This window comes from Dermacentor variabilis, chromosome 11, assembly GCF_050947875.1.
Source record: "Dermacentor variabilis isolate Ectoservices chromosome 11, ASM5094787v1, whole genome shotgun sequence".
In the NCBI taxonomy this organism is placed as follows: Eukaryota; Metazoa; Arthropoda; class Arachnida; order Ixodida; family Ixodidae; genus Dermacentor; species Dermacentor variabilis.
The window spans coordinates 37,868,066-37,892,822 of record NC_134578.1 but is presented as its reverse complement, the minus strand read 5'-3'; the positions used below and the strand labels follow the sequence as shown (position 1 = coordinate 37,892,822).

Here is a 24,757-nt window from a genome sequence, read left to right as displayed (position 1 = left end):
ACACACGCAACATCATGGAGGAGGGATATCTCTGTGCTGGTCTGCGTCACTCTGCGCACTATCGCCCGTCTAGAGTGTCATAGAATGAAACCTAAAGGGAGATTTACACACCGCAACGTCTCTGTCGAAACGGAGAGTTTTCGGGAAAGTCCGAGACCACCCCGCAGTCTGCTGAGGGTTTCGTTATCTTAAGGTTACTCACAGCCGAAACGTGGAGATTTCAACGTAGAGGTCTCAGTCTCTAAGCGACACAAAGTTGATTTGCGAATTGGGCATTGTGGTTTGAGAGGGCAAGTTCAATTCCTCGCTAGCCTCAGAACAAAGTAGTATTACGGGGATGTTGGGAGTGTAGACATACTGTATTTACAATGTATACACAAGCAGTCAGTTCACTTAAAAATGGCTGACCAGCAACAACATTCAGCAGCTAGCGCCTCGCGACATTTTTCTTCCTTCGCCTTCTTTTATCCTTCGGTAACAGTACTCACCGCCAACGCACCTGTTAGAGAGAGAGAGAGAGATACATTATAAGGGAAAGGCAGAGAAGTTGACCAGGCTGAGCTAGGTTGGCTGTGCTCGAGAAAGGGCAAACTGAAAGATGACACTTGCTGGAATCTCCGTGGAGCGGAGGCAAAGAAAGCCTCGTTGTAACATTGTGCATGACATGGCACATTTTGCCGAAGTATCTGCGAGCCTCCCACAGCATCATGGACAATTGATATGTGTGGGATTCGAACATCCTGTACTCCTCCTTCTTTAAGGAAATAAAATGATTGATTGATTGATTGATTGATTGATTGAATAATGTAAATAAAGTAATTGATTGACACATGGCTCATGTGTGCTTTCGGGACGGTCTTAGGTTTTGTTTGATATTTGGACCCTATATTTCGTTTGGTCGACAAAACAATAATAGCAAAATAGGCCTTTCAGATCTCTCCAAATAAATATTGTGTAGTTCACAAATAGTGCCATTCAACTTAATTTATTTGCTTGGGCAGCATAAACATGCGACATCAAAAATAAAAGGTAACTTTAATCCTGTGATATACTGCACTTCGTATAGTACATATGTTACGAATACCATTTCAGATCTTACTCTCTTGAAAAATTAGGATAAAGTGTTTTAATGAAAAAGTTGATCACAAGGAGAACATTTTATGATCAATTCAAAAGAAAAGGCAGAAAATGGCGTTTCTTGAACGAGCTCTCATAAAGGATGAAGGATTAGATTAAACAGAAAAAGGTGAAGGTTTGCGACCCTGGTATCGTGATTTTAACGCTTATGAGCCATACCGCTCGCTTGACAGCTGCCTATCGACTGTTCTCTTGATTAAGCATGGATTGCAGATGCTGTATGAGAACACACAAAACAATTATTCCAAAGTCATTAAAGCGGATTAATAGAGCTTGCTTGTAGTTTTCTGAATCCGATGAATTATGTCTGGGAGTCATTGACGCACCATGTGCCCATTATCTTCCGTGGTCATGGCGTCGGCATGTTGCCACCGAGCTTCGCGTTGTAGGCGTAATGTTTCAGGGTAGTTATGGAGACATACCGATTACGCCGAGCCTAGGGTCGCTTTTGCAACTTCTCTTATGTCTCTGCTACAGTCATCGGAACAGCACGCTGTGAAACCACTTCCCCAACATGCAAGGGTCCCCAACTTCTGGTTCGAAGTACGTGCTCCTCCGGCAAATCAGTGAGGTCTGGAGGCACCGGAGCCACTCGATCCCCATGGTTACCTTCGCTCTGCCCACTGGCGCCACCTCTCTGGCAGTCCTTACCTCATTCTATCAGCGTAGAAACAACATCCCGACAGACAGTCACTACAGTGTAAGTAATTCCGTTTCCGTTCTCCAAACCGGAGAGTATTTGATTTGAACTTGATTTAATCATCAAGAGCCATGAACTAAAACTTACCTTGTCTATACCACACTCGAACGCTGGTTACATCTTTACTGAGAATCGTGCCATGGTCTTGGTGTGGCCCCTGTTTGGGGCCCCCCTGAGACGACTTCATTGCGTGGCTCATTTCAGCTAGCTACCCGCAATAATTGCTTGTTATGTCGCATTTTACAAACTCCAAGTTAGAAGTGAGCTAGCACTTTGAGCAGTGCTAGTGATGACTGATGAAGGCAACCTCCATTTGAAATGGCAATCGAAAAAATCCGTTTTTTATTTGTTCCGTGGTAGGAGCGTCTCTGAGGAGCCCTGCTAGGCTCAATTGTTAATGGACAATAACGTCTTCGTCACATAAGTGTTTGTATTGGGATAGCAATCATCGGGATACTCCAGCGGCATTTTCGCCGTCGACGTCGGCATCGCTATGACATTTCTTATAAAGTCCAAGTGCGTTAAGATCGTGGCTGCTCACCGTATGCTGAGGGGCCAAATGAAATAAGGAAATGGTTAGCCGATAAGTATTTGCAGTCTTAACTTTATAAATGCCAGCATTAGAAGACAACAAACGACATGTATTTAAAATATCTTCCATACAGCCACCCGATGTAATAGCCCAGTGCTTTACACTGGGCTATTACATCGGGTGTAATAGTGCTGATGGCATTGCGCTGGTAAGCTCGAGGTTACTGATTCGACCCTTCTGGCGGCGAACAAATTTAGATGCGGTTGAAATGCATAAACGCTCGTGTATTTAGGAACACGTTAAAGAACCTCAGGCGGCCAAAATTATTCCAAAGACTCGCACTACAGCTTGCCTAATACTCATATGGTGGATACATTTGGCGTGCTAACTATACAGAATTTAATGTGTTAATATAGAAAGATATTTTCTTTTTTTATGTAAGCACAACCCTCGCGACAGGAACACAGTATTGAGAGGAGGAGGAGGAGGAGAAACATTTATTAAAAAGAAAGGACAAGCAGGTGTCTTTCTGCTTGTGCGGGAGGCGCCCTTAGTCCAGGGCTCCTGCGGCTCTTGCTGTCTCCCGGGCCCGCCGCACCAGTTGCTGCTGGTTACGAGGGTCCAAACTAGTCAGCACGGCCTCCCACTGCTCGGGTGTGGGGTTGGGTATTAGACTTAGTCATAAAATATCGCGTGGAGCGAGTAAATGAGAGTCTACGCCGCTTTGTAGCTGAAACCCGATCGCAGGGGTCATTGTCGAAAATTTCGCGTCGACTAAGTGGCATTGGAGTTGAATGAGTGTTTTACATTTCGCTCATAATTCTTGTCCCTTCGTGTTTCGGATATAAAACTTTTTCTGACAAGAGAAATCTCAGTACCTAATTCACAACTGGTTTTTCTAGAAAAATTACTTGTACACCGAAATTGGTATGCAAATCTGGAATTTTTTTTACTATAACAAACATGAATAAATATAAAACTTCCAAAACATTAAGCGCATCGTTCTCTGAGTGCTTACTAACTCTGTCCTTTTCTGCAATTCATGATTACGACAATAGATAGACTCTTCCATGATTTAGTAGTTTTCTTACCAATGCATATTGTGCATGTATAGATTTGAAATTACAGTTTCGATGGTGGATATTATCTTTATTTATTTCTCTTTGCTTTTCATTTGCTTCAGTTTTCTGCATATTAGTTAATATTGTTTCCAGCAAATAAGTTTATTACATCAATTGTGAGATATTGTAAAATATATATTAGACCACGCGTTTCGTTTTGCAGTTTGCGCGACTATCATACATCCATCTGGATCGTGCACTGACACTGTCGGACTTTACGGGATGACGAGGCTAGTTAAGCGGTAGTTAACACTGTTCTTTTCTTGCCACCCTCGGTTTTTTTCCCTAAAGCTTAGCATAAAAGCCGGGTAGCATAATACTATTTCAGGTCAACACACTTTTATACATCAGAAAACTACTCAAAAAACATCACTTAATCAGCTTCGAAATTAAAAAGTATTATGATATAAAAAATAACGAGCAGGACTGAGTTTTATAGCGCCGTTGTATACCACCTCCTTTTTTTTCTTGCGCGTTCAGCGCTCCAGCCGCTTATTTGGCCAAGTACCAGCAAGCCTAAACTTCTCACTTTTCTGCTAGTTTTACATATGTATGACGTGCTTGAAGAACAAAGTATATTGGCCATCAGGACACAAAGCCTGACGCCGAAGTTGTTGCAACAAATGCAGAATTCAGGCACGTGACTTTGTATAACGCTGACAATACACGTTGAAAGTCCAGGTAAAATAAAGTGGTTGGAAAGGCTCAGGAATACCAAAGGAGTTCTGCCATTTATAGGGGAAAGTTGGCAAAGTTCTGGATAGACTTTTGGGCCGAACAAAACTTATCCTTATTATTACCGAACGGTTGGAGAACTCACCGGCACAGCTTTGCAGTTTGTGATGTATCTGTTGCTTAGATTGGCATACATCTGCAAAGGCTTTGAGTTCTAGCAGGCTCAGTCGAAATCACATGTAAGATATAGTGCAATTCGGTCTTTTGAGGTGGATTACTAGAAAAGGCAGATATTACTTGTTTCCTGAGCAAACACAAAATCCAGGTCGCTAATTCGAAAAATTCTTTTATTACTACTTTATTAGTCACTCGTGTTACACAACGAAAGCTTAGCGCAGCATTATTGAAGTCATGTTCGCTTAGCAGCTAAACTAAAGCGATCCCCACTACAACCAAGTTCGAGATTGAGCACCTTAAAGCTATACCAACAAGAAAGATATATACTATTATATTCCTTGTCGTCAACAATGCCTCGTTACCATGTTCATCTGTGACTGGACTATTGGATTTTCCCTGGCAGCTTCAAGCCACTGTTCGGGGAACGAAGTTTGCCTGGCAAAGACAGTTCGCAAGCGACTTCAAAGCTGCTACGACGTCGCCAAATTTGGGTAATCGTTTCTCTTTTCTGAAGACACGAGGCCTGCGCTCAGTTTTGCTGCTGAAGTTTTGATGACTGTTATAGATATGGCCTTAACGCCACTCCACATATCTTCTACTGGGTTAGTGGGATATTTTTACAGTTCCATTCCACGTGCTTAGGGCAACCTGTGTGGCGTGCAATGAGTTAGTGGCGGGTGCAAGCAACTCCACCGAAGGAAAAACAGGCACTCATACACGTTTATTCCACCTCTCCATTCAGTAAGTTGAATATTTGCAAGTATGTTCCACGTACTTCATAGCTCAACCTATATGGAACGAGATTACGACTGCAGTAAGGCGAATGAAGCAGTTGTCCTAATTACGTAGACGACGCTAAAGCTTCCGCTATAACAGCAAGCCTGTTTAGATAACTTTCAGTAAGGTAAGATCTCTAATGCTTAACTTCTCACCGAAATGTTTTCCGATCGATAGTTCTTTCCGAATTTGACGCGCAGGAACAGGGCGCGTATATAGAATTTGACTCGTAAATACTTCTCTCGTTTCCTGTAGATGTGTTCATTTGTCACGCAAACGGCACTAAGTGGTTGTACGTACTCTTGGACTCGAGACGTGTCACTACTTTGACATTCTCTTTATTTACATAATAATACATCACTCAAACACAACCACGCAAAAAACACCACAGTCCACATGCACGTTCATTCTTCTGTGTCTTGATTTCGGACAAATCTTCCTCTTACATTCCTTCGGCACTCCTCAGAGGTGTGCGTTCCCTAAGAAGGAAAAAAACAAAGACACCTTAATGGGAGCATTATAAGACGAAGTGTGCACAACACTTATTTAAAGAAGCGCAGCACTTTTGTAAAGAGATATATCCATTCTCTCATGTGTAACGCAGTGAGCCCTCAAAAGATCATTCCATATATCTAAGCCTGTGTACGTCCAGACCCATGCAGCAAATCAGTCGATACGTATTGGCAGTTGCTGGCCGAATGATGGCCTACGGTTATCACAATAACCAAGCATTCTCTCATGGGTAACGCAGTGAGTCCTCAAAAGTTCATACTTATATATAAGTCTGGGTACGACCCGGAATCAAATTACACATATAATACACTCTTAATCGCAGCCTCCTTCAGTTCAGCTGTAAGACTTTGCTGTAAGTCAGCTGTGAGTTTTTGAAGATGTTCTTTTACCTTTTGATCTATGTAAGCGTAACAGCGTTCCACCTAAATTCACAAAGTACTTATACAACTTCTTTAACGACATCAGAGGATGAGTACATTAAACAGCACGCCATACATTTGAACTTTTTTATGTTTGCGTAAAACTTACCCTGTCCTCTTCTGGAACTTCTTGTACAGGAAGTAAGACGCGACGGCAACAATCAGAATGAGCGGAATGAGAACCGCCAAGAGAATTGTGGCTGTTGAGACGCCCTGGCCACTCGGTGCTGAAATTAAATAAGAAGATATCGACACACGCACTGAATAGAACTACCCAGGGAATTTATTCATTCATTTTCTCAAATAGACGAATTCAAGGCCAATGAGACCACTAATACAAATGTAAATGTATATCACGCGTGACGCACACATGTCGGAGGAATGAATGAACGTGAACTATTTCGCAAACGCCCAACCGAAAGCGGGAAAACAATATCTGCTATAGTAGTAGCCACAAATCATAGAAAGTGGCTTTCACGTACTTGCAGTGTTGAACATAGATGAACGAATAATTAAACCGCTGGATGCGGAAAGCGTTTTATTTCTTCGTGGTAAATCGAATGACGGCCGCTAATAAGCAATTTGTGCTGCAAAAAGAAAGGTGAGCATTCTGGAGTCACGACGTTATGTTTTTCCGACGTTATGTCTAGCGCTTATAAGGAAACTTCCTACCTTTTTTCCTTCCTCTATGCTTTCATTTATGAATTTAGAATTTATACCGAAGTGGCTCACGGCAGTTCATCTGATATACTCGTATACGAAGGAGTTGAACAAAAATAACCTACACGACAAAATTTGGTTGGCATAGAATATAGAACGGTAAGTCTTCTGCACGTTTCCTTACAGAATTTGAAATTTCGCTTGCATATATCGATCATGAACATCCCGCACTTTCGCGCCCCGTACCAGAAGTGTGCGGATTAAATCATCGGGAAAGTCACCATATGGCTGAGTGGTGACATTTGAATACGTTGATCAGCTAGACATGCAATGGCTACTTGCTGTCCCTGTACAGTCAACCCACTTTTCTTTGAATTCGGGCGATAATATTGCCGAGAACGTGCTGTTACATCGGTGCTTCTGAATATACTTAATATGGCGCATTTACCGTTATAATGACAAAAGGCTTACTCAACTAGTGTTCATTTTCGCGATCTTAGTCAACCTAGACGGCAGTTTGAAGTATTTTGAATAAGATCAAAGCTTTGCTATCCTTGCAATTCAGTGCTTGAATGTAGCCGGCTTAGGGGCACTAAGACGCGCTTACCTGTCGGCTCGATTCCCACGATTTTTGCATTGGCTTGTGGAATTGGGTAATAGAAATACGAGCCACAAATCTCTGGTCACTAATAAAGTGGTAAACTTATTTGATGTTTCGGAAACCATACAGGTTCCTTCATCACAATGAAGTTGACATAAGGTCGTCATAAGTTCAAGTTTGGCTAAATTTAAATAACTAAAACTACTTTTGACATCACTTTCTCATATGTATCCTGACAAGGCATATTTTAGTAAAACTTTTGGCTATGGGAGTAGATACTTAGTCTAAATTTTTCAAGGCTTTACAGTGAGCTACTTCGCATAAGTTCATGGTGATAAAGAGCGCTCAAATTTACGACAAGTACACAAGAAGCAATGGCACGACGGAAGTACTGACTATCCGCTCATTCATTTAAAAAAGACGATAAAGACAAGCATGCTCGAAGTAACTGTGCAATATTCGGTCTGGCTACACTCTAAAAACAGTTGCACCCTTTGGGGTGTATATTTGCACACACAACAATAATCGTCATCTCTCTCGCCCGCATTTCCTATCTTTAATGCTGCGAACCCGGTACGTCCTAGTCACGAATGGCCTGCGCGTTATCAGCATGAGAGAGCATTCCCAAACGGAAAGTAACGAGCACAGCGTTTTTAAGAAAGGAAATGGGAGCAAGACAGATGCCGATTGTTGTGTGGCAAATATACGCCCCAAAGGATGTAAACTTTTTTTAGAGTGTAATAGCCGGAGAGTCCCCTAAACCGTTTTCTATAATGGCGCTTTAAAACTTTCTTGGAGAGCCCACTTGTGTAAACATTCTCCGACATTTAGTCCCTATCGAAGCATGAAAGTTTTTTTCCATGTTTTCCTTTTTTTAATTGGCTGGTAAGTTCATTTCATCAGTAAACGAAATGGTATTCGGCACTTTTGTCATTGTGTTTTTCTGCTGTCCTTTCCTCAATTTCTGGCACGATCTGCTAGTCTAGACGTCTTACGTGCATGGTCGTAACTGAATGAATTTTATGAGGCACTGCGGCTTCCACAGAAACAAGTAGCACGCAGTAAGCAGTAAAATGACTTTCGAAACTCAACATTGTGGAATAGATAAAAACTCTCAATGGACCTTGAGTTGAACATGAAGCAAGCAGACACAATCACAGCCCGTTTTACATGAGGTGGAATTGACTCCATTCATGTGAAAAATAAAACTACACTCTAAACTCCCATTCCTAAACTTTGTCGTCACGTAAATTCCGTTTTGATGATATACACATAGGGCATCTTATAGTAATGCAGTACCTTCGTGGATGCGGACCCTATTTCTCGTGAATGTTTTCACTGTTATTCTTTTGTTTCACTGCAGACTCAAGTAGCTAATATCCCCGACATGTTTCCTGATACTTTCGCGTACAATCAAGCAGCTTCAAGCTATTTGAAGATGATGTATTAACCTATGTGCGCCGTATGCGACGCGTACTGTAACATGTGAACTATCCTATTAGTAAATGTCTGCCATTAGTATTAGTAAATGGTACCCGGCCATGGTGTTCACTTTCCGGAAATGTTTGCCTGAAAGGACTCATTTGCCCTAGAATTAAGCTGCGAGATAAAGAATTTTATACGATGAACATTTTACACATCCCAACACTACGCAACATGGCATATATGAGGTGCTTCTTGAGAATAATATTGTCTACCAATCAATAAATCTGTAAACCTGATGTTCTCATAGTTAAAAGATCGACGAAGACTAGGCTAGTCAGGTGGCATATTAAAAAAAATACAAAAGCTTCAGGTCGCGTACCAAATCGAAAGTTAATGGAGGTTTAGGAATAATACGACTTTTTACACTATCCCCGAAGCCTAATATGCTCGTTTTTTCCAAGAACCCTTTGAGAATTTGCCAATTTAAACTTATTTCCTGCTTTTTAAGGTTTCGCCCTTATTTCAATATTTAGAAAAATTGAAAAGCTATGGCACTTACTTTCAGCTTGCGTGGTAGCCTGGAGCGTAGTACGGTTTCCACGCTTGATGACTGACTCCACCTCGTTGAATGCGTACACCGACACGTCATACGAGGTGCCAGGAACCAGCTTCGTGCAATTATAGTGCAGATCCGTGGTGACCGCGTCTATATAGCTGTCTCCATTGCTGAAGCTCACGTTGTAACCGCTCAGTGGGCCATTCAAGACCTTGGGTTTTTCCCACTGCACCAGCATCCAGTGTGTACCGGCTTCCGGGACTTTGAGGTCCAGTGGCTCCGACGGCGCTGAAAGACGTACGGCACTCTTCAGTCTCTCTAATTCACTATGAATGATGGCAACTTGACGGCTCGTTTCGCCAACTAGTTCAGTGAAGTAATAAATGCGAAAATACTTAAAGATTCAGCCAAATGATGGTTGTCGTCTTGTACAGAAGTGTCCTTTTAATCACAGCGACGAAAACCTGCCTGCCGTAGCGACATCAGTCTTGACATATAGGAGGAAAGAACAAGGTGCTCTGTGGAGATCCATGTTTTGTTATTCACAGCCTTACGAAGACGTAGACGATGGAACAAAAGAACGCATACTGTAGGTTAACTGCCATGTTCAATTTAAATGTAAACATAATCAGGTAAGTGGAAATGAGAGTGTACAGAACATTAACTTCAAGCAGAGATGGACCGATGCCGTATCCGTCGCATTACGCGCGCGCTGCTTTGCCAATAAGAATGCGATGGCGGCCCTTCTCTCAAAGAGATTCGAGGGTAGTTGCGTACAAGATTATCTATTGATCTTAGACACAGGAATATGGCCGATAAACCACCATATGCTTTCTCATAGCATCAATACTACCAAATTCGAGACCTCCGCCAAGCAATCTGGAAAAGACAAGAGTGCCCGCTGGAGCTTCATTTTCTGTTAGTCACAACCATAGAATTAATATTTCTAGATAGGAATTTTTGTTCTTCCTTTCTTTCAGTTTATCTTATTCTACATATTGACTGCCTCATATAAAATTTCTATATCTCAATCTTCAGATTACGTATCGTAAGCTCCCTAACTAGTAAACACTTGCTCCTGGTTTCATCCTCACGCAGACGTTATTAGGCCCGAAAGAAATCTTCCCAAATGTTGCGACACCCTGAATAGCTTGTTTCGAAAACATATCAGTCCAAAAATAATGCTTTTCAGTCATCACCATTGTGTAAGAGCGCCTCTTTTTAAGAACATCTTTAACAGTTACTGGTGGGCCAGGATTATTGAAAATTAATAAAAGAAGTGCAGTTGTAAAACACAGAAGAAAATATTGAGTGCACGCACAAGACGCTTTTTCTCTGTCCTAATGCCCATTGATTGTATTTTTCTTCCAAGTGCGCTTCATTTACCTAAAGCTTAAAACGTGCCTTGTGAAGCCATGAGAGCAGCATTCCGGGCAATTTGGTCATCCATTACTCAGGTAATATTGCGCACCAAAAGCACGACACGGACGTAAGGTGTGTCTGTGCTTGGTGTGTCTTCTTCTCTTACGTCCGTGTCGTTTTTTTGTTGCGCAATATTACTCAAGTTGTGAAACTGATCTCGAAACATCCATTCATAAACTGGCTAGACACCGTTTCATGACTCGCTTCACGACAGCTTTTGCACGACACCATTTACTGACTGCCAATCAGCAAAGCCACTGCACCAAAAAAGAGATAAGAGCCACCAGTGTTTTTGTAACATGTGCACGGGGAATTCCAAGAAAAAAAAACATATGCTTCATTTTTTTTGTCACCTATACAACTGATGTGTGGTGCAAACACAATTTTCTCACCTGCAAAGTCCGTTTTGAATTCGAAACTCCTACTCTGCCCGCAGCTTGTTTTGCTAGTACAGGAAGCAACACCAACATGGTACTCCTTCCATGGTTCCAAGTGCTCGATTGTGATGTTCGACTGGTTGGTCTCGTACGATGGCTGCTTGTCGACTGTGATGCTGAAGCCAGTGATGTTGTATCTGGGGTCGTGAGGTTCCTCCCATGATAGTTCGACGCTGTTTTCTTTTACGTCTTGCGTTTTCGGACGTGGAGGTACGGGGCCTGCAATAAACATGGATGATTACTGGTCAGGTTCTGCCTGAATCTTGTTTGAACTAATTTTATTTTTACTTGCACAGTTGTCACCCCAATTCTTTTTCAGTGCAAATACAAATTTCAGATATAGTTGTTTACTGGAGATGTATGTTTGGTACCCGCATTTCATACTTATTCTCTGTAATCATAATACCACTACTGTTGGGCAAAACTGGCCTGCGGCATTGGGAAATAAATAAGTAAATGTCAGGCTGTGCGCGGCACTCACGGAGACATGTCGATGAAAAATTGTGTAGAAACCGTCGAGGATCAGTGCTTATTTAATAAAATCGGCAAACACTTGTACAAAGATATTCGATTTAATAAAGGAGTGATGCGCTTGAAATCATATTTGTCGCTTTGAGGATATTTAGGTAGCGCTCGCTCCACACCCATCTGCGAATTTGTAGCGGTAGCATAGCTTGATATATATATATATATATATATATATATATATATATATATATATATATATATATATATATATATATATATATATATATATATATATATATATATATATATATATATATATATATGTGCGAGTGCGTGTGTTGCCATGCGAGCTGCAAACCTTCGGGTGCCCTAAAGCTATCGCCCGAGGACTGCTGCGTGGCAAAGATAATTGACTTTCGACGACGGTGAAATTTGGTCAACCGCTGACTGCGAGCTACGAACGACGAACACACGCGAGAGCCAAAGAGAGCAATTCCCTTTATAACTGGTCTTCACTTGCCCGACACATTTTCAGTGCTTTTCAGAGCTTTGATCAGAAACGCGTGTCTTATACATAGCAAAGTATGATCCAGTGTTGAAAAAAAATCGTCGCTTTCATACTTTTGTGTAGCATTGCTTAACTTTCTTCGCTAAGATTCCAAGGAACAACAAAAAAAGGAATCAGTTTCTCGTTTCGCACTTTGAAAGGAATATATAGATTAAATGATTCATTCTTTGGTTTTAAAATTTCTAAGGAATACTGGAGACACAATGACGGCCTTAAGTATTTGAATATGGCTAATAGACAAGGGGTTAGAGAAGGAAGGAGACTCGACGTGGTCAACACTGGGTGAGCAAGGAAAGCTTCAGGCCGGAGTCAACGTTCCCAGCACAAGTTCTGTTGCCAAAACGTTAGCTCCAGCCTTAGGCTCCCCCTTTTCATCCGCTGCTGATTGCTACCACTGATAAACTAGTAGTATTAACTTGAACAATCTAAAGCTCTTTAACGTGCACTAAAACTGAATTACAGAGGAGTTTTTTTTGCATTATACCGATCATAATGCAGCTGCCGTGAATGCAAATCCGACTCTCGTTTTTGGGCTTGGCCGTGCAGTGCAAAAGCCACTGAGTCACTGTGTCGAATGTTAAATACTTACGACTTTCGTTATACTTTGCAGTTTAAAGCCCCACACAACTAGACATGCATCCATTATCCGCTTGATGACGGTGGTGATATTGTTTAGCAATTTGTTGAATACTTTTTCTTTTTAGTACAAGCTTGGCATATGTTTTAATTAAAAGGCTACTAATCAATAATACCTAAGTATCGTTAAACGGGAACTCTTTTCTTCAACTTACCTTTGCCAAGCGTTTCGAACGAGAGCTCAGATTTCGGGCCGTAGATCGTCTGATTTGTGGATTTGGCCTCGTTGTACGCTGATATAGACACATTGAAGAGGTTGAATTCGTGCTTTAACTTCATCTGCGCTTGAGTCAGATCTCCCGGAACCTCGGTGTGTTTTGTTTCATTCATGTCTTCGTTGTAGACACGAATTACATAGCCGTCAAGGGGTCCATTTGGGTGATCCGGCTTCTCCCACGTCAGGAGAACGTTGACGTCCTTTTCAAGTGAATAGTTGAAATTGCGCACTTCTGAGGGAGCTGAAATAGAGAAAGTGATTAGCGCGTGGAAAAGAAGTTACGCTTTCTCTATAGCTTAACGCGAGAACGTTAAGGGCCTCGTGTCGCCAAAGTCCGGCGTCATTGTCGGCGGAGTTGTCCGTGAGCGAAAATTTCCCTATAGAATTCTGCATATGTACATGCAACGCCTTGCTGTATTACATGCAGTATATGCAGGTTATATTGTCATACCATGCGATCTTTTATGTTACTCATACGTTGACTTACGTTCTTGACAATGTTATTCGTCGGAATTTTGGGAATGACAGCCCACGTACAAATGTCATGAAACAAAACACCGACAGCGCATGCTTGTATGTTCACTCTTCTCAGACCTCACAATTAAAAGTGCGAAATAATAAAAGAAACCTAAAGATGTAAGTTTCTTGGTGCGGCTGTGCACTACCTTCGGGATGGGCCCACGCAAGAGGCCGCGTTGCTACCAGAAACGGCTACCATTGTGCATAAAGCTCACAGCCAGCGCTGCCCGGTAAACAATAGGCTACAGAAACTGTGCCTGCCAGGAAGCGTGAGAAGCAGTCAGGCATCTTTGATTGCTATTTCCTTTCCTTCTTAAAAGCGAAGCTTAAAGATCCTCAAATTGTTCCCCCACAGTTGTCAAAATAATGATTTCATCATAGCTGGTACGCAATTCGATATGACGTTTACGCGAAATCTTCAGAATCTTTCTCAAATCAGAGAAGTCTCTGTTCCCTGCAATGATAATACTAGCGTGTCTGGCTGCACAAACGTGCGCTTCTTAGGTACAACCTGAAGTCATTACCTCTATCTGGAGTAATATGCTAAACACACACACACACACACACATAATATATATATATATATATATTATGATATATAATCAGCCTATTTTATGTCCACTGCAGGACAAAGGCCTCTCCCTGCAATCTCCAATTACCCCTGTCCTGCGCCAACCGATGCCAACTAGCACCCGCTAATTTCCTCATTTCGTCACACCACATAGTCTTCTGCCGTCCTCTACTGCGTTTCCCTTCTCTTTGTACCCATTCTGTCACCCTAATGATCTAACGGTTAATTATTCTCAGCTTTGTACACCGAAGTTTCCTCCACATTTAAGTGTTCAAAGCTACGTCACCTGTTTTAGCATGTTTTGCCAAAAATGTTACTGGTTACATGCAATTGGGTACTGAGAAAAGAGATTGAATTACGGTTATTGTTACAAAGTATTCGTTAAACTTTAACGTAACCTAAAAACTTAGTTGATTACAACCATGTAATCACATGTAATTCGTTACGCAGTACAAGTCTACAACTAATCTCTCATTCTACGCACTGGTTACATTCGTAGCCCAGCACTCACACCAAACCTGCTTGACGCATACCAAGCACCCGTATTCTGCACAGTCTCAAGCCGTTTAGGCTTTTGAGGTTGCCAAAACTATCGTCGTAAAGCTTAAACTTAGCTTACCAGCGACTTCAGTGACGTTGTGCAGAAACGCTGGCAGGCCGCAGAACGTGTCTCGGCAGTTTTTGACGGAAACGTTGTAATGCGTCCACGGAAGAAGTCCAGTCACGGAGTGCGTCACAGTGCCGTTGTGCGGCGTGTCGTCCTCGCCAAAGCTCTCTTGCTCTTGCCCCAGCTGGCCTTCCGGTGTGGCCACGATCTTCCACTTCGTGGCGTTTGGATCGGCTGACCAGCTGAAAGTGAAGCTAGTGGCGTTGCGCTCCACGAGAGTTAGGTTTTTCGGAGACGCTGCGAAAGAAAAGCACTAGAGGTTTTCAAAACAGCACTTTGCAAGTCCGCGCAGATTATTTTTGCTCTATATTGTATTGTTTCAGGCGCGTTGACAGTACCCGATTTAGGAGAGCCATATCTAAATGATGTCTTGCACTCAGTCTAAAAGAATTATTTGTGAACCGGTAGAAAGCTTTTATTTGACGCTCAGTTTTGTGTACTTCGATTCTGCCACATTGTGGATGTTTTCTTTGCAGTTTCATTCTTTAAATGTGTGATTCGCTGTTTGTTGCGTTCATAAATATCCAATGCAGCTACTTGCCTTAAAGAGAACGCAATCAATGTAAAAGATCACCGCCCTCATGATAAGAGAAAAATCTGAGAATTTCCGCAGGATGGTACAGCCTGTACTTGTATGTGGGAGCAACACAATGACATTCGGTTTTCCTGTCTTCTGTTTTATTTGATTCGGTATCACTAGCAACATTTACAAGCTACTCGGAAATTCAACAGTTTATTAGATTACTGAGGCGGCCGACTCTACGGGACATAAAATATGCCAACATTTCTGCGAAGATTAAAAAAAACTTTAGCCACAAAATTAATCTAGACATGGTTGATGTAATCATTTGTCCATGTTTTTTGCTGAACTTACCTATGCCGTTGGTGGAGGCACTGAAGCTAACTGGAAGCCCATTAACGCGGCCTCCTGTTGTGTTTTTGTTGTACGCAAAGACGGAGCAGTTGAAGTCAGCTACAAGTTCATGAAGTTCCAAAGTAATCTGATTCAGTGGCTCTCCACCGTGAAAATCTTGAGATTCAGTATAATTTGTTTCAGGGTCTTCACACTTGATGATGTAACCAGACACTTTGGAACCTTCAGGTGCTTCCCAACTGGCTTGAAGAATGGTGCCGTTTTCAACAGTGTGGTGAACGTTGCGGACTACTCCCGGACCTACAAGAACGATGAAAAGAAAAATACTCAAGGCAACAATTTTAAGGCTCTGAACAAAGTTTTCAGCCTGCGCTCGTAAAATTTCTGTTCTGCATGAGAATGAAATAGCAACCTTAATTAATGTTTGTTGAATACTGAGCAAAAGTTTCAAGACGTGGCACTTTGTAGGATCATAACAAAGATTGCCACGTCGGAAACGACAATAGTTGTTCCCTGTAAACACGGCGTGGCCCGTTGCGTATATCGTTTCGTCGAAATGGTCTAGCTTGAAACAGTGGTTTCCGATTTGCTTGTTAAAGCTATGCATCCAAGCGTAGCGCCTACGTAGGAATCGCACGACTAGTGTACGTAACCAACACATTGGCACACACTACTGTGTGAGTTAGCTCTTTCATTTCCAATTCCTTCTTTCAATTTGGCCTAAATTGGCGGTTTTCACGACTCACTCATTGTTCATTTTGATGCCGTGTCTCGCTTTACCTGAACAAGTCTAACGAAAAGAACAACACCTTATGACGATTTGTATTGGCATCCTATTTGAAACGGCGAGGCGACAAATAGCCACCTAGCCTGCTTGAACTAATTGCGTTTTCTGCTCAAGCTAATCAGGCCCGAGCTAATCACTGATTCGTCCGTGCACACCCTAATGTACACGACGCGAAACTCCTCAACCGAGAAAACTAGGACGCCCAAGCTCGCTTGCTTTTCATTATCTTGCAACACGTTCTTTACTTGAACACTACATGTGTTGGTCTGAAGCGCACGATGACCTTCCGGCCTGTTTACTCAAACAAAACACTTCATATCGAAGAAACGTACTGAGGAATGTGCATACTAGGTGCAACTTTGCTTCTAAAGGCAGATCAGTCGTGTTAACTCATTGCGCTTGTCGTATTATGTTCAGTCACGTCAATCGCAGGTGTCCCAAAGGGCTTTGGGAAAATGTTCTATTGAATTCATTTAAATTTACTTTATCGCGTGTTCCAACGACATGAGCTCGTGAGAGAGAAAAGTTGTCATTTGGGCAGGTTGACGAGCACTCACGCCCGGCATACATAATAGCCCCATAGGCAAGTTACAGACCTCTCAGAATACGAAACAGTTATATAAATGTTCATTATTTGTATAAGACAATTAAAAACATGAACGTTCTTGTATTTAGATATATATGCACGTTAGAGAACGCCAGGTCGTAGAAATTATTCCAGAGCGCTGCGAATAGGCATCTTTCAAGGACCCAGTTCTGCTTTGTGACTTTAAATTGCATGACTGAAACAATTGGCCAGTCTTCTCGAAAGTAGTGTGCTCGTGCGCTGCTACAAATGCTTCCTTCAACCGTATAATAGTGCAAAGCTTAGCACTCTTAGCATAGATAACTCGCACCTGACGACACGGACACAGCTCCTCGCCATGATGTTTCACTAGCATGCCACTTAGTATGACGACAGTGTATCACATACCCTGCTGCGGGTAGCCTGCTTCCATGGAGGAAGGAAAGCTAATAGCAGCGGCGCCTGCTGTCCTACCAGCTGTGTTGCAGCCGCGTGAGACACCCACGGACGCAGCCGCTCACCGTGCTGATTCATCATGATGACGCCTACGATGACTTAGTGGAAGCCATGGGGGAAGGAAAAATATAGGAGGGAGCATTACGTCCCGCAGCCAGCGTTGGCAAGCGAATGCTCCGTGAAGCCACAGTGGTTGCCCCAGCATTTGACCTGTTGCGTCGAGATCACGGAACAAGAATCAAGATTTGCTGAGGCACTTGGTTCCTAGTAGCTATGCCAGTAGTTATACTCCGTGCGCGCTTGTGCGGCTGCACTGCCTTGGCTCTGCTTTCCGAGAGGGAACGCTAAAACCAACCGCACACTTTCACGTGCGACCACGTGTTGGGCCAACACTGACCCACCAGATATTGGCTTCGATCGCGTTGAGGTATGCCCCCGCCTCTTTTCTTCCTTCCTCCATGGTGGAAGCTATCTATCGTGTAAGCTATCACGTAGGAATTTGTTACTACTCACGTTCCACAAACGTCGAGGCAGAACGTTCCTGTAGGTGGCCCCGGCATGTTTTGTTCTTCAGTGTCACCTCTGCCTGAGCGCGGATCCGATACGTAGTGTTGGAACTGAGGCCATCGAAAGTGTGCTTCCGAGGTGCCCCTGGAACGGTGTAGTTCTGGCAAGCCTTTGGAGCGGAACAAACGGTGAACGCTATTCGGCCGTCCCACACCGTGGTCCAGGTAGCAAGGAGAGCAGTTGTGTTCACCCCGATCACCGCTATGTCCTCCAGTTCGGGCACTGAAAACGCAGATAGAACATCAGTGCGTTCAACAAACGGCCTGAATAAAAGATTCATAATACCCTCAACTTCGTTGGAGCACCCCATAATCTTACGGACAAATAAACGCATTTACCTCAAAAGCTGGTTGCAACTAAATTTCAATATACATACTTCTCTTAACCTAGCTAATGATTAAATGAGCGTAACCGCATAAACGTAACCACATGGGGGTAGCGGCATGCAGTGAGACAGACGCTCACTCGCTCGCTCGCCTTCGCATAATCATGCTAGACGATGAGTGTTAGAGTGAAAGCATGTGAAAAAGAAAGGAAGGCAAGAACTTAGCACTGCGGTCAATGTGGGCGATAGCATAGTGGCAATGTGATGATTGCTACGTTTCTGCAGCTGCACGCATGTGCGCCATGGGTGACCTTTGTCCTTAATTCATCAAAGTCATGTTACTATATCTGGCATCTCTGGCAATTTGAACGCGATAGCGTTAAGGGCCCCGTGTCGAAGAAAATCCATAGTCGGCGTCAACGCTGGTATCGGTGCCGGTGGCGATGTTCGTTTGAGAAAAATCATGCCGAACCACGCATCCCGATTCACGAAGGCTGTCTACGTGGCCCATAGGCGTTACTGAACTAATTGAACTTCTCAAAGCAAAATGCGTAAGAAAATTCGTAAACTGTGACTTACATACAACCTACGGACACGATAGCGTCGGATTATAACTTTATTATATGAGAAAACATAATTATGTAACAGGGAAACTCAAACACAAACCCAGGCCTTTTGCAACTGCCGTTTGAGGTCTGTTTTAGTAGGAGCGGCGTGCCCCGCTCGGTTCCTGTCAACACCATTCTGATGGCTCTCGTGTCCGCGCAACCGTGTCAGCTGCGGCACCCGGCGTGGGGGGGTGTGAAAAAAAAAGAACCAGAAAGCTCACCTTCGTACATAGTGTTCGTCACCAGCGTTTCCAAGAAAACATTACGGTTACATAAGCTGCAGTTACCGGGAAGCGTGAGAAGGAGTCGGGGATCTTTGAATGACGTCGCGTTCTACTCTTGAAGGCGAAGCTTAAGCATCCTCCAAATTTTCTTCGCACTGTGAAGGTAAGGTAGGTTGAAGTCTGAAGGTAGGTGTAAACCAAGCGTCGGCTTTCGAATGCGTACCAGAAAGCTGCCCAAGGCTCTAACCATAAGGTCATGATCGAAGGTCTGCTTATCTCATGCCATAGTCGCTCTTTGAGTCATCACGCGCCTGTGTCAGGAGCCAATATTTCGCCTTCTTTTCTCTTAACAGCTAGCGCTTTGAGACGCTGTGTTAGACTGCATGGCCTTCGGGACTAGGCCACATTATTTGTCAGGCAGATATACGCAAAATGGGTGCTGTCCGCCAGTAATCCTATCGCTTTAAGAAAAGAAAAGTGTAAGTTTTGCCCTAAGAGCGAAACATTCAAGCCATAAGCAAAATGCTCGCTCGAAGTGCTCGCGCGGTGTTCTAACTATACGCGGGGGCAACGTGTTGGCGCGGTGCAGCTCGCAAGGCAAATCCTGTCGGGCTTAAGTAACAGGGCCCTCACAGCAACCTGGCGTGTCACAACGCTTGCCGGAAGGAAGAGCGCCATCAGTGGTGTTTGCAGGCGTCGCGCTTGTATGGTGCACGAGATGGGACCAACGGAAAAACTCTTGGCGTTAGCACCCAGTGAAATCTTGTAAATAACTTTCGATTGACATTTACAGCCCTTTACACTCAGACCGACGCAAACACACAGCTGCTCATCGGGATCACTAGTGTGGTTAGAGTGTACGTGCACGCAACATTCATGACGGCAGCGGAGGCCGTAACTGTTCCCCTGCTTCGCCGGCGAGGCGATTAAGCCTAGTGTTGACGTTGCGTCCACTTCGTCGATTTTGCACAAGAGAACCGACGCCAGCAGCGGCACTAACAGCAATGAGGCAGGCGCACCTCAAGGATGCCTATAATCGCTGTCAAAATAAAAATTCGCGGAATGAGCGTATTTAGGCGTTCGAAATACTCACATTCCGGGTAAGATGTAAGGCTCGTCTCAGCTGGTTCACTGTGCGTTTTCTTCTTGGTCGAAGGACTCTGATAATAGGACCAGACGCTGACATTGTATGTCGCGTTGTACTTTGAGAGCGGGAAAGAGCAACTCAGAGAAGGCTTGTGGACCGTTTCATTCACGCATTTGAGGCCACTGGCATCACAGAGCCTGGCGACGAAGCCGGTGATCCATTCCTGGTGGTCGTACGCCCACGTGACATGAGCTTCGTTGTTGCAGAGTACTTCGACATTGAGGTTCGACGGAGGTTCTGAAAAGAGAGGACGGCTTTGTTTGGGTGACGCGCTTTGGAAATATCACGTTCCCGGTGCTAGGGTTAACCCTGAAGTCACATATACCAGAGGAACAATAATGAAAGGAAGGCGCTGATGGGTACGAGGTCAAGGGTAGGTAAGCAACCACGGCGGCCACATACCCGCGGTCGAGGAGTGCAAGAAAGAATTAGTCGTGCAGCGTGCATAAGGTTATTATCTTTTTTGGTCATTCATAATACCAGAAACACCACTGAGGGAGGTGTTTCCCACAAGGGTTGTGCGAGTTTATAAATTAGCAGAAACAAAATGTTACTTTCGCATGCGCTGTAATCAGTTACAAAAAGTGCCCCCCAAGAAAAGAAATCAGAAAAATAACGTTGGCACATGGATAGCTTAAGAATAAAAGGAACAAGCCATGAAATTATCACATATAAAAATATACAAATATTAAATCTAATGCGTACACACAGTGGCGGTACAAAATCGCTAGGTAAAAAGGCCTACGACTTGGCAAATACAATAAACAGGTACGACAAACCCATGGCGTAATCAAGCAAGCGATTCAATGGCAGACTCAAAATGCACGAGATGAGCAGGAACAATGACGCTGGCTTGTTATATTATTCCACTCGATGTCTGCTTGAGTAAGTAAAAAGTCAAGAACGCTGGTTCTCCACGCATGTGGTGGGTGAACTGTTTTATGGATGGAAAATAGCGACGTCCAGTTGTCCAAATTGATCAGGAGCTCTCCACGAAGACGATCCTCATAAACCACGCTCTTATATCCGTATTCTAGAACGTTTCACCACTCAACACTTCACCTCGACTCGATGATGCTGATGTTTATTGGCATCCAGTTTGAAACAGAGTTCTAGCGAAAAGCCACCTGCCTTGTTTTATTTAATTAAGTTTCACTACATTTATTGCCGTCTAGCCTTTTGCCTATATGATCTCGATCATGGCTCTCGTATTGAAAACTTCCGCATTGCATATTGTACTGTTACCTACGTTCGCAATGACGGCATTTCTAGCAGTCTCTTCCCTGCTTTTTGTTTTCACCGATACTCTAAACGTCTCTTACTTCTCTCGACTGCTGACCAGTTAATATCTCCACCTTTTTTTGAAACCAAACGTTTCTGGAAGGTGGACATTCTCCACGTATCTAGCTTGGGGAATATCTTGGCCTTCGATTACGATGTGTCGAGTCGTTTACGGGCCTTTCTGGCAACGCACGCATGCCTGATGCTGTAGCGCATATGCACTGCGGTACGTTTCTGTCTTAAGGCAGCCAGCTCAGGCCTCAAAAGGCAACGCGCTGCCCTTTCCATCATCGTGCACATTTTCTCTTGTAATTTTCTTCCCATTCTTGGAAATCGTCATGGTCGCTGTGTTTCCACATTTTCCACATCCCTTCTCTGTTTCCTCACTTTCTTCTTTGGAGACTCCTGGTGTGTGTCCTGGCTTCTAACATATATATATATATATATATATATATATATATATATATATATATATATATATATATATATATAATTGTGCCAGTCGGCCGCCCAGTTCTTTTCATCCATTTTCTGCGTAGCCTTTTCTCATGCCTAATTTTCATCAGCGCTTCTCTGACTGCAACCCGCCGTGGTTGCTCTGTGGCTATGGTGTTGGGCTGCTGAGCACGAAGTCGCGGGATCGAATCCCGGCTGCGGCGGCCGCATTTCGATGGGGCGAAATGCGAAAACACCCGCGTACTTAGATTTAGGTGCACGTTCAAGAAACCCAGGTGGTCTAAATTTCCGGAGTCCTCAACTACGGCGTGCCTCATAATCAGAAAGTTGTTTTGGCACGTAAAACCCCATAATTTCATTTCTGACTGCAAAAGAAGCCCAACAAATGCCACCCTACACTGCCTTATTTGTGGTATTATCGCGGACCTCTAATACCAGTCGGTTCACCGACCTTCCGGGGCATACAGAATTCATCGTCTAGGGACGCTTGAGTAGGTTTATGCTTTGTTTTTTGGAAACACCCTTTTGTTTACATTGGTATTGAAAACTAATGGTGTGATCTCCTGTTTAATTGATGCCGCGTCATTACTCGCCCTTCATTAAAGATAATTCCCGATTTCTCTCTGCTCAACATAAGGCGTGGATACATAGTGAGTAAATACCATGTATCACCTGTCACCACATGGTCGCCTCCACTGACGGCATTCCTCCGAAGGAACCATCATTTTATGTGGAAACGGCTGTAGTTAAATATTAACTAGCGTCTTCGTAGAAACACCTTGAATATTCGCCCTCTACCATATAATTGGTAGAACCATGTAATTTGATTAGAACTGCGTTTTTAACTGACTTGTGCTACATTTCTAAGATTGCGCGTAGAATGTACTGCTTGACATTAATTGTCTCTCTTATATCGTGCTGAAATTTCACACGCCCTTCCTGGAAAAACGTCTTAAGGGTTGCAAAGTAGGAGGAAATAAGCATCTGAATAAATAACTAAAAAAATCACATTGTCCAGGCCGACACAACGTGTGCAGGAACCATTGCACCGGCTATTGAAGATGCAATTTAATAAAATCGAAAATCATCTCCAGTAAGCGCTCCCCCTGTAAAAAAAAACAGAAAGCTTTTTTTTAAAAGAAAACAGACGGAAGTCTAGGGTGCACCTAGTTGTCAAATGTAAAAAAATAAGGATGTTCTGTTGAGTTACACACTATGTCGAACTCGCGGACATCTTTTTCTTTTAATTTCTATATGAAGAACTTGGATGTAATTGCAATGGCAGAAGAAATGAACATCTCTGCGATATTCAACCCTGTTAAAGTGCTATCCCAAATTAACTGAAGTAGGGCGCCAGTTGAACGAAGTGTACAAACGAAACTCTCTTTTTTCCGTACCTCCCACGCTAACGTTTTAAACAACGAATCCTTACCAAACTTACCCAGACTACTCTCATTCTAATGGTGTATTCGGCCGTTTTTTTTGGGGGGGGGGGGGCGCACTGAATCGTATTGCTCGTGACCGAAGCCAGAGGAAATGTGCCCGAGCCGAACATGCAGCTGCTCCCAGTATGAGGCGTGCATAGGAATGACGTCAGCACTTCTGTTGTTGACAAAAATGAAGAAGGAACAGCGTGCGCCCGCCGCTGCAACAGCAAAAGGTGCACCAGTCACGTGACCGGACCTCTACCAGATCTCAGCTGGATCCCGCGTTGAGCAGGAGAGCTCGTCGGGAAAGCTGGAGCGGGGCGCCCTGAAGAAGCCAGGCGAATGAGTTTTCCGAGGGCTCGATTCTTACGAGCCGAGTGTGACGCGAGCTCCAAGAGTGATCTAGAGTGGTTCGGAACTACCAGCCGAATGGACTATAGTGTAATGGGGGAGCGTCCCTCACCCAATTCCAGTGTCGAGGCACTCCTTTTCACAGCAGGACCCCCGCACGTCCGGTTGTTCAAAGTGATCACTGTTTGAGCGCTCACGTCATAAGTGGTGCTGGGTTCGAGGCCCTTGAGCGTCTGTGTTGGAGGCTGTGACGGAACAGTGACGGTCACGCATGGTGGCGTCTTGGAGCAGGCGCTCAGCTTGATGTCCTGGTGCCACTCGCTCTTCCATTGCACCTTCATCTCGGTAGGGCTAGTGGCGGTGACAGTAAGATCCTCCACTTTTGGGACTGAAAAGCGGAAAATATTTAATGAGCGCACTCAGAGCGAAGGCTAAGCGCAAGAGGTGCCAACTGGGAAGCCTCCACCACAAAAACAACGCCACCATTAAGGCTGGCACTGTGTATACCACTGAATCCAACAAGAAAGGACATCAACGTGTCAACTCCTGTTTGCTGATCTCTACAGCTATGATAATCAGGGGCGAAAAACAAACCATTCTAATAATAAAAGAACTGCACCGATGAAAATGAAGCTGTGAATAAACTCCACGCCTATACGTGCGCGCACCTATACGTGCGGTGTATTTAAAGAAGTGTTGCATAAAACCACTTGTTTTAATCTTCGTGTGAAATTTAGAATGCACGAGAGACTCCTATCGAAACACCGTTATGCACTGGCTTTCCATTCGTCCTTTCATTTGGAAATAGTGCTCTCATACTTGCCATCACCGCAGAGAGGAGGGGCGTATGTTATGACATTGTTTCCTGTCATTGTCTTAGTGTTACTATGA

General features: G+C 43.7%; 1 protein-coding gene across 1 annotated transcript in view; it reads right to left on the bottom strand.

Moving 5' to 3' along the window:
• Positions 1–5,437: 5,437 nt before the first annotated feature.
• LOC142563853 (fibronectin-like) overlaps positions 5,438–24,757 on the bottom strand; it is a 32,956-nt gene continuing 13,636 nt past the window's right edge. The window contains exons 4-13 of the mRNA XM_075674515.1: positions 23,979–24,254; positions 20,298–20,588; positions 17,994–18,269; positions 15,673–15,972; positions 14,751–15,035; positions 12,980–13,282; positions 11,108–11,371; positions 9,297–9,581; positions 6,161–6,278; positions 5,438–5,598 (exon numbers count right to left, since the gene is read on the bottom strand). Of these exons, the coding sequence (XP_075530630.1) occupies positions 5,562–5,598; positions 6,161–6,278; positions 9,297–9,581; positions 11,108–11,371; positions 12,980–13,282; positions 14,751–15,035; positions 15,673–15,972; positions 17,994–18,269; positions 20,298–20,588; positions 23,979–24,254 (2,435 nt within the window). The 3' untranslated portion in view covers positions 5,438–5,561. The remainder of the gene's footprint in view (positions 5,599–6,160; positions 6,279–9,296; positions 9,582–11,107; positions 11,372–12,979; positions 13,283–14,750; positions 15,036–15,672; positions 15,973–17,993; positions 18,270–20,297; positions 20,589–23,978; positions 24,255–24,757) is intronic.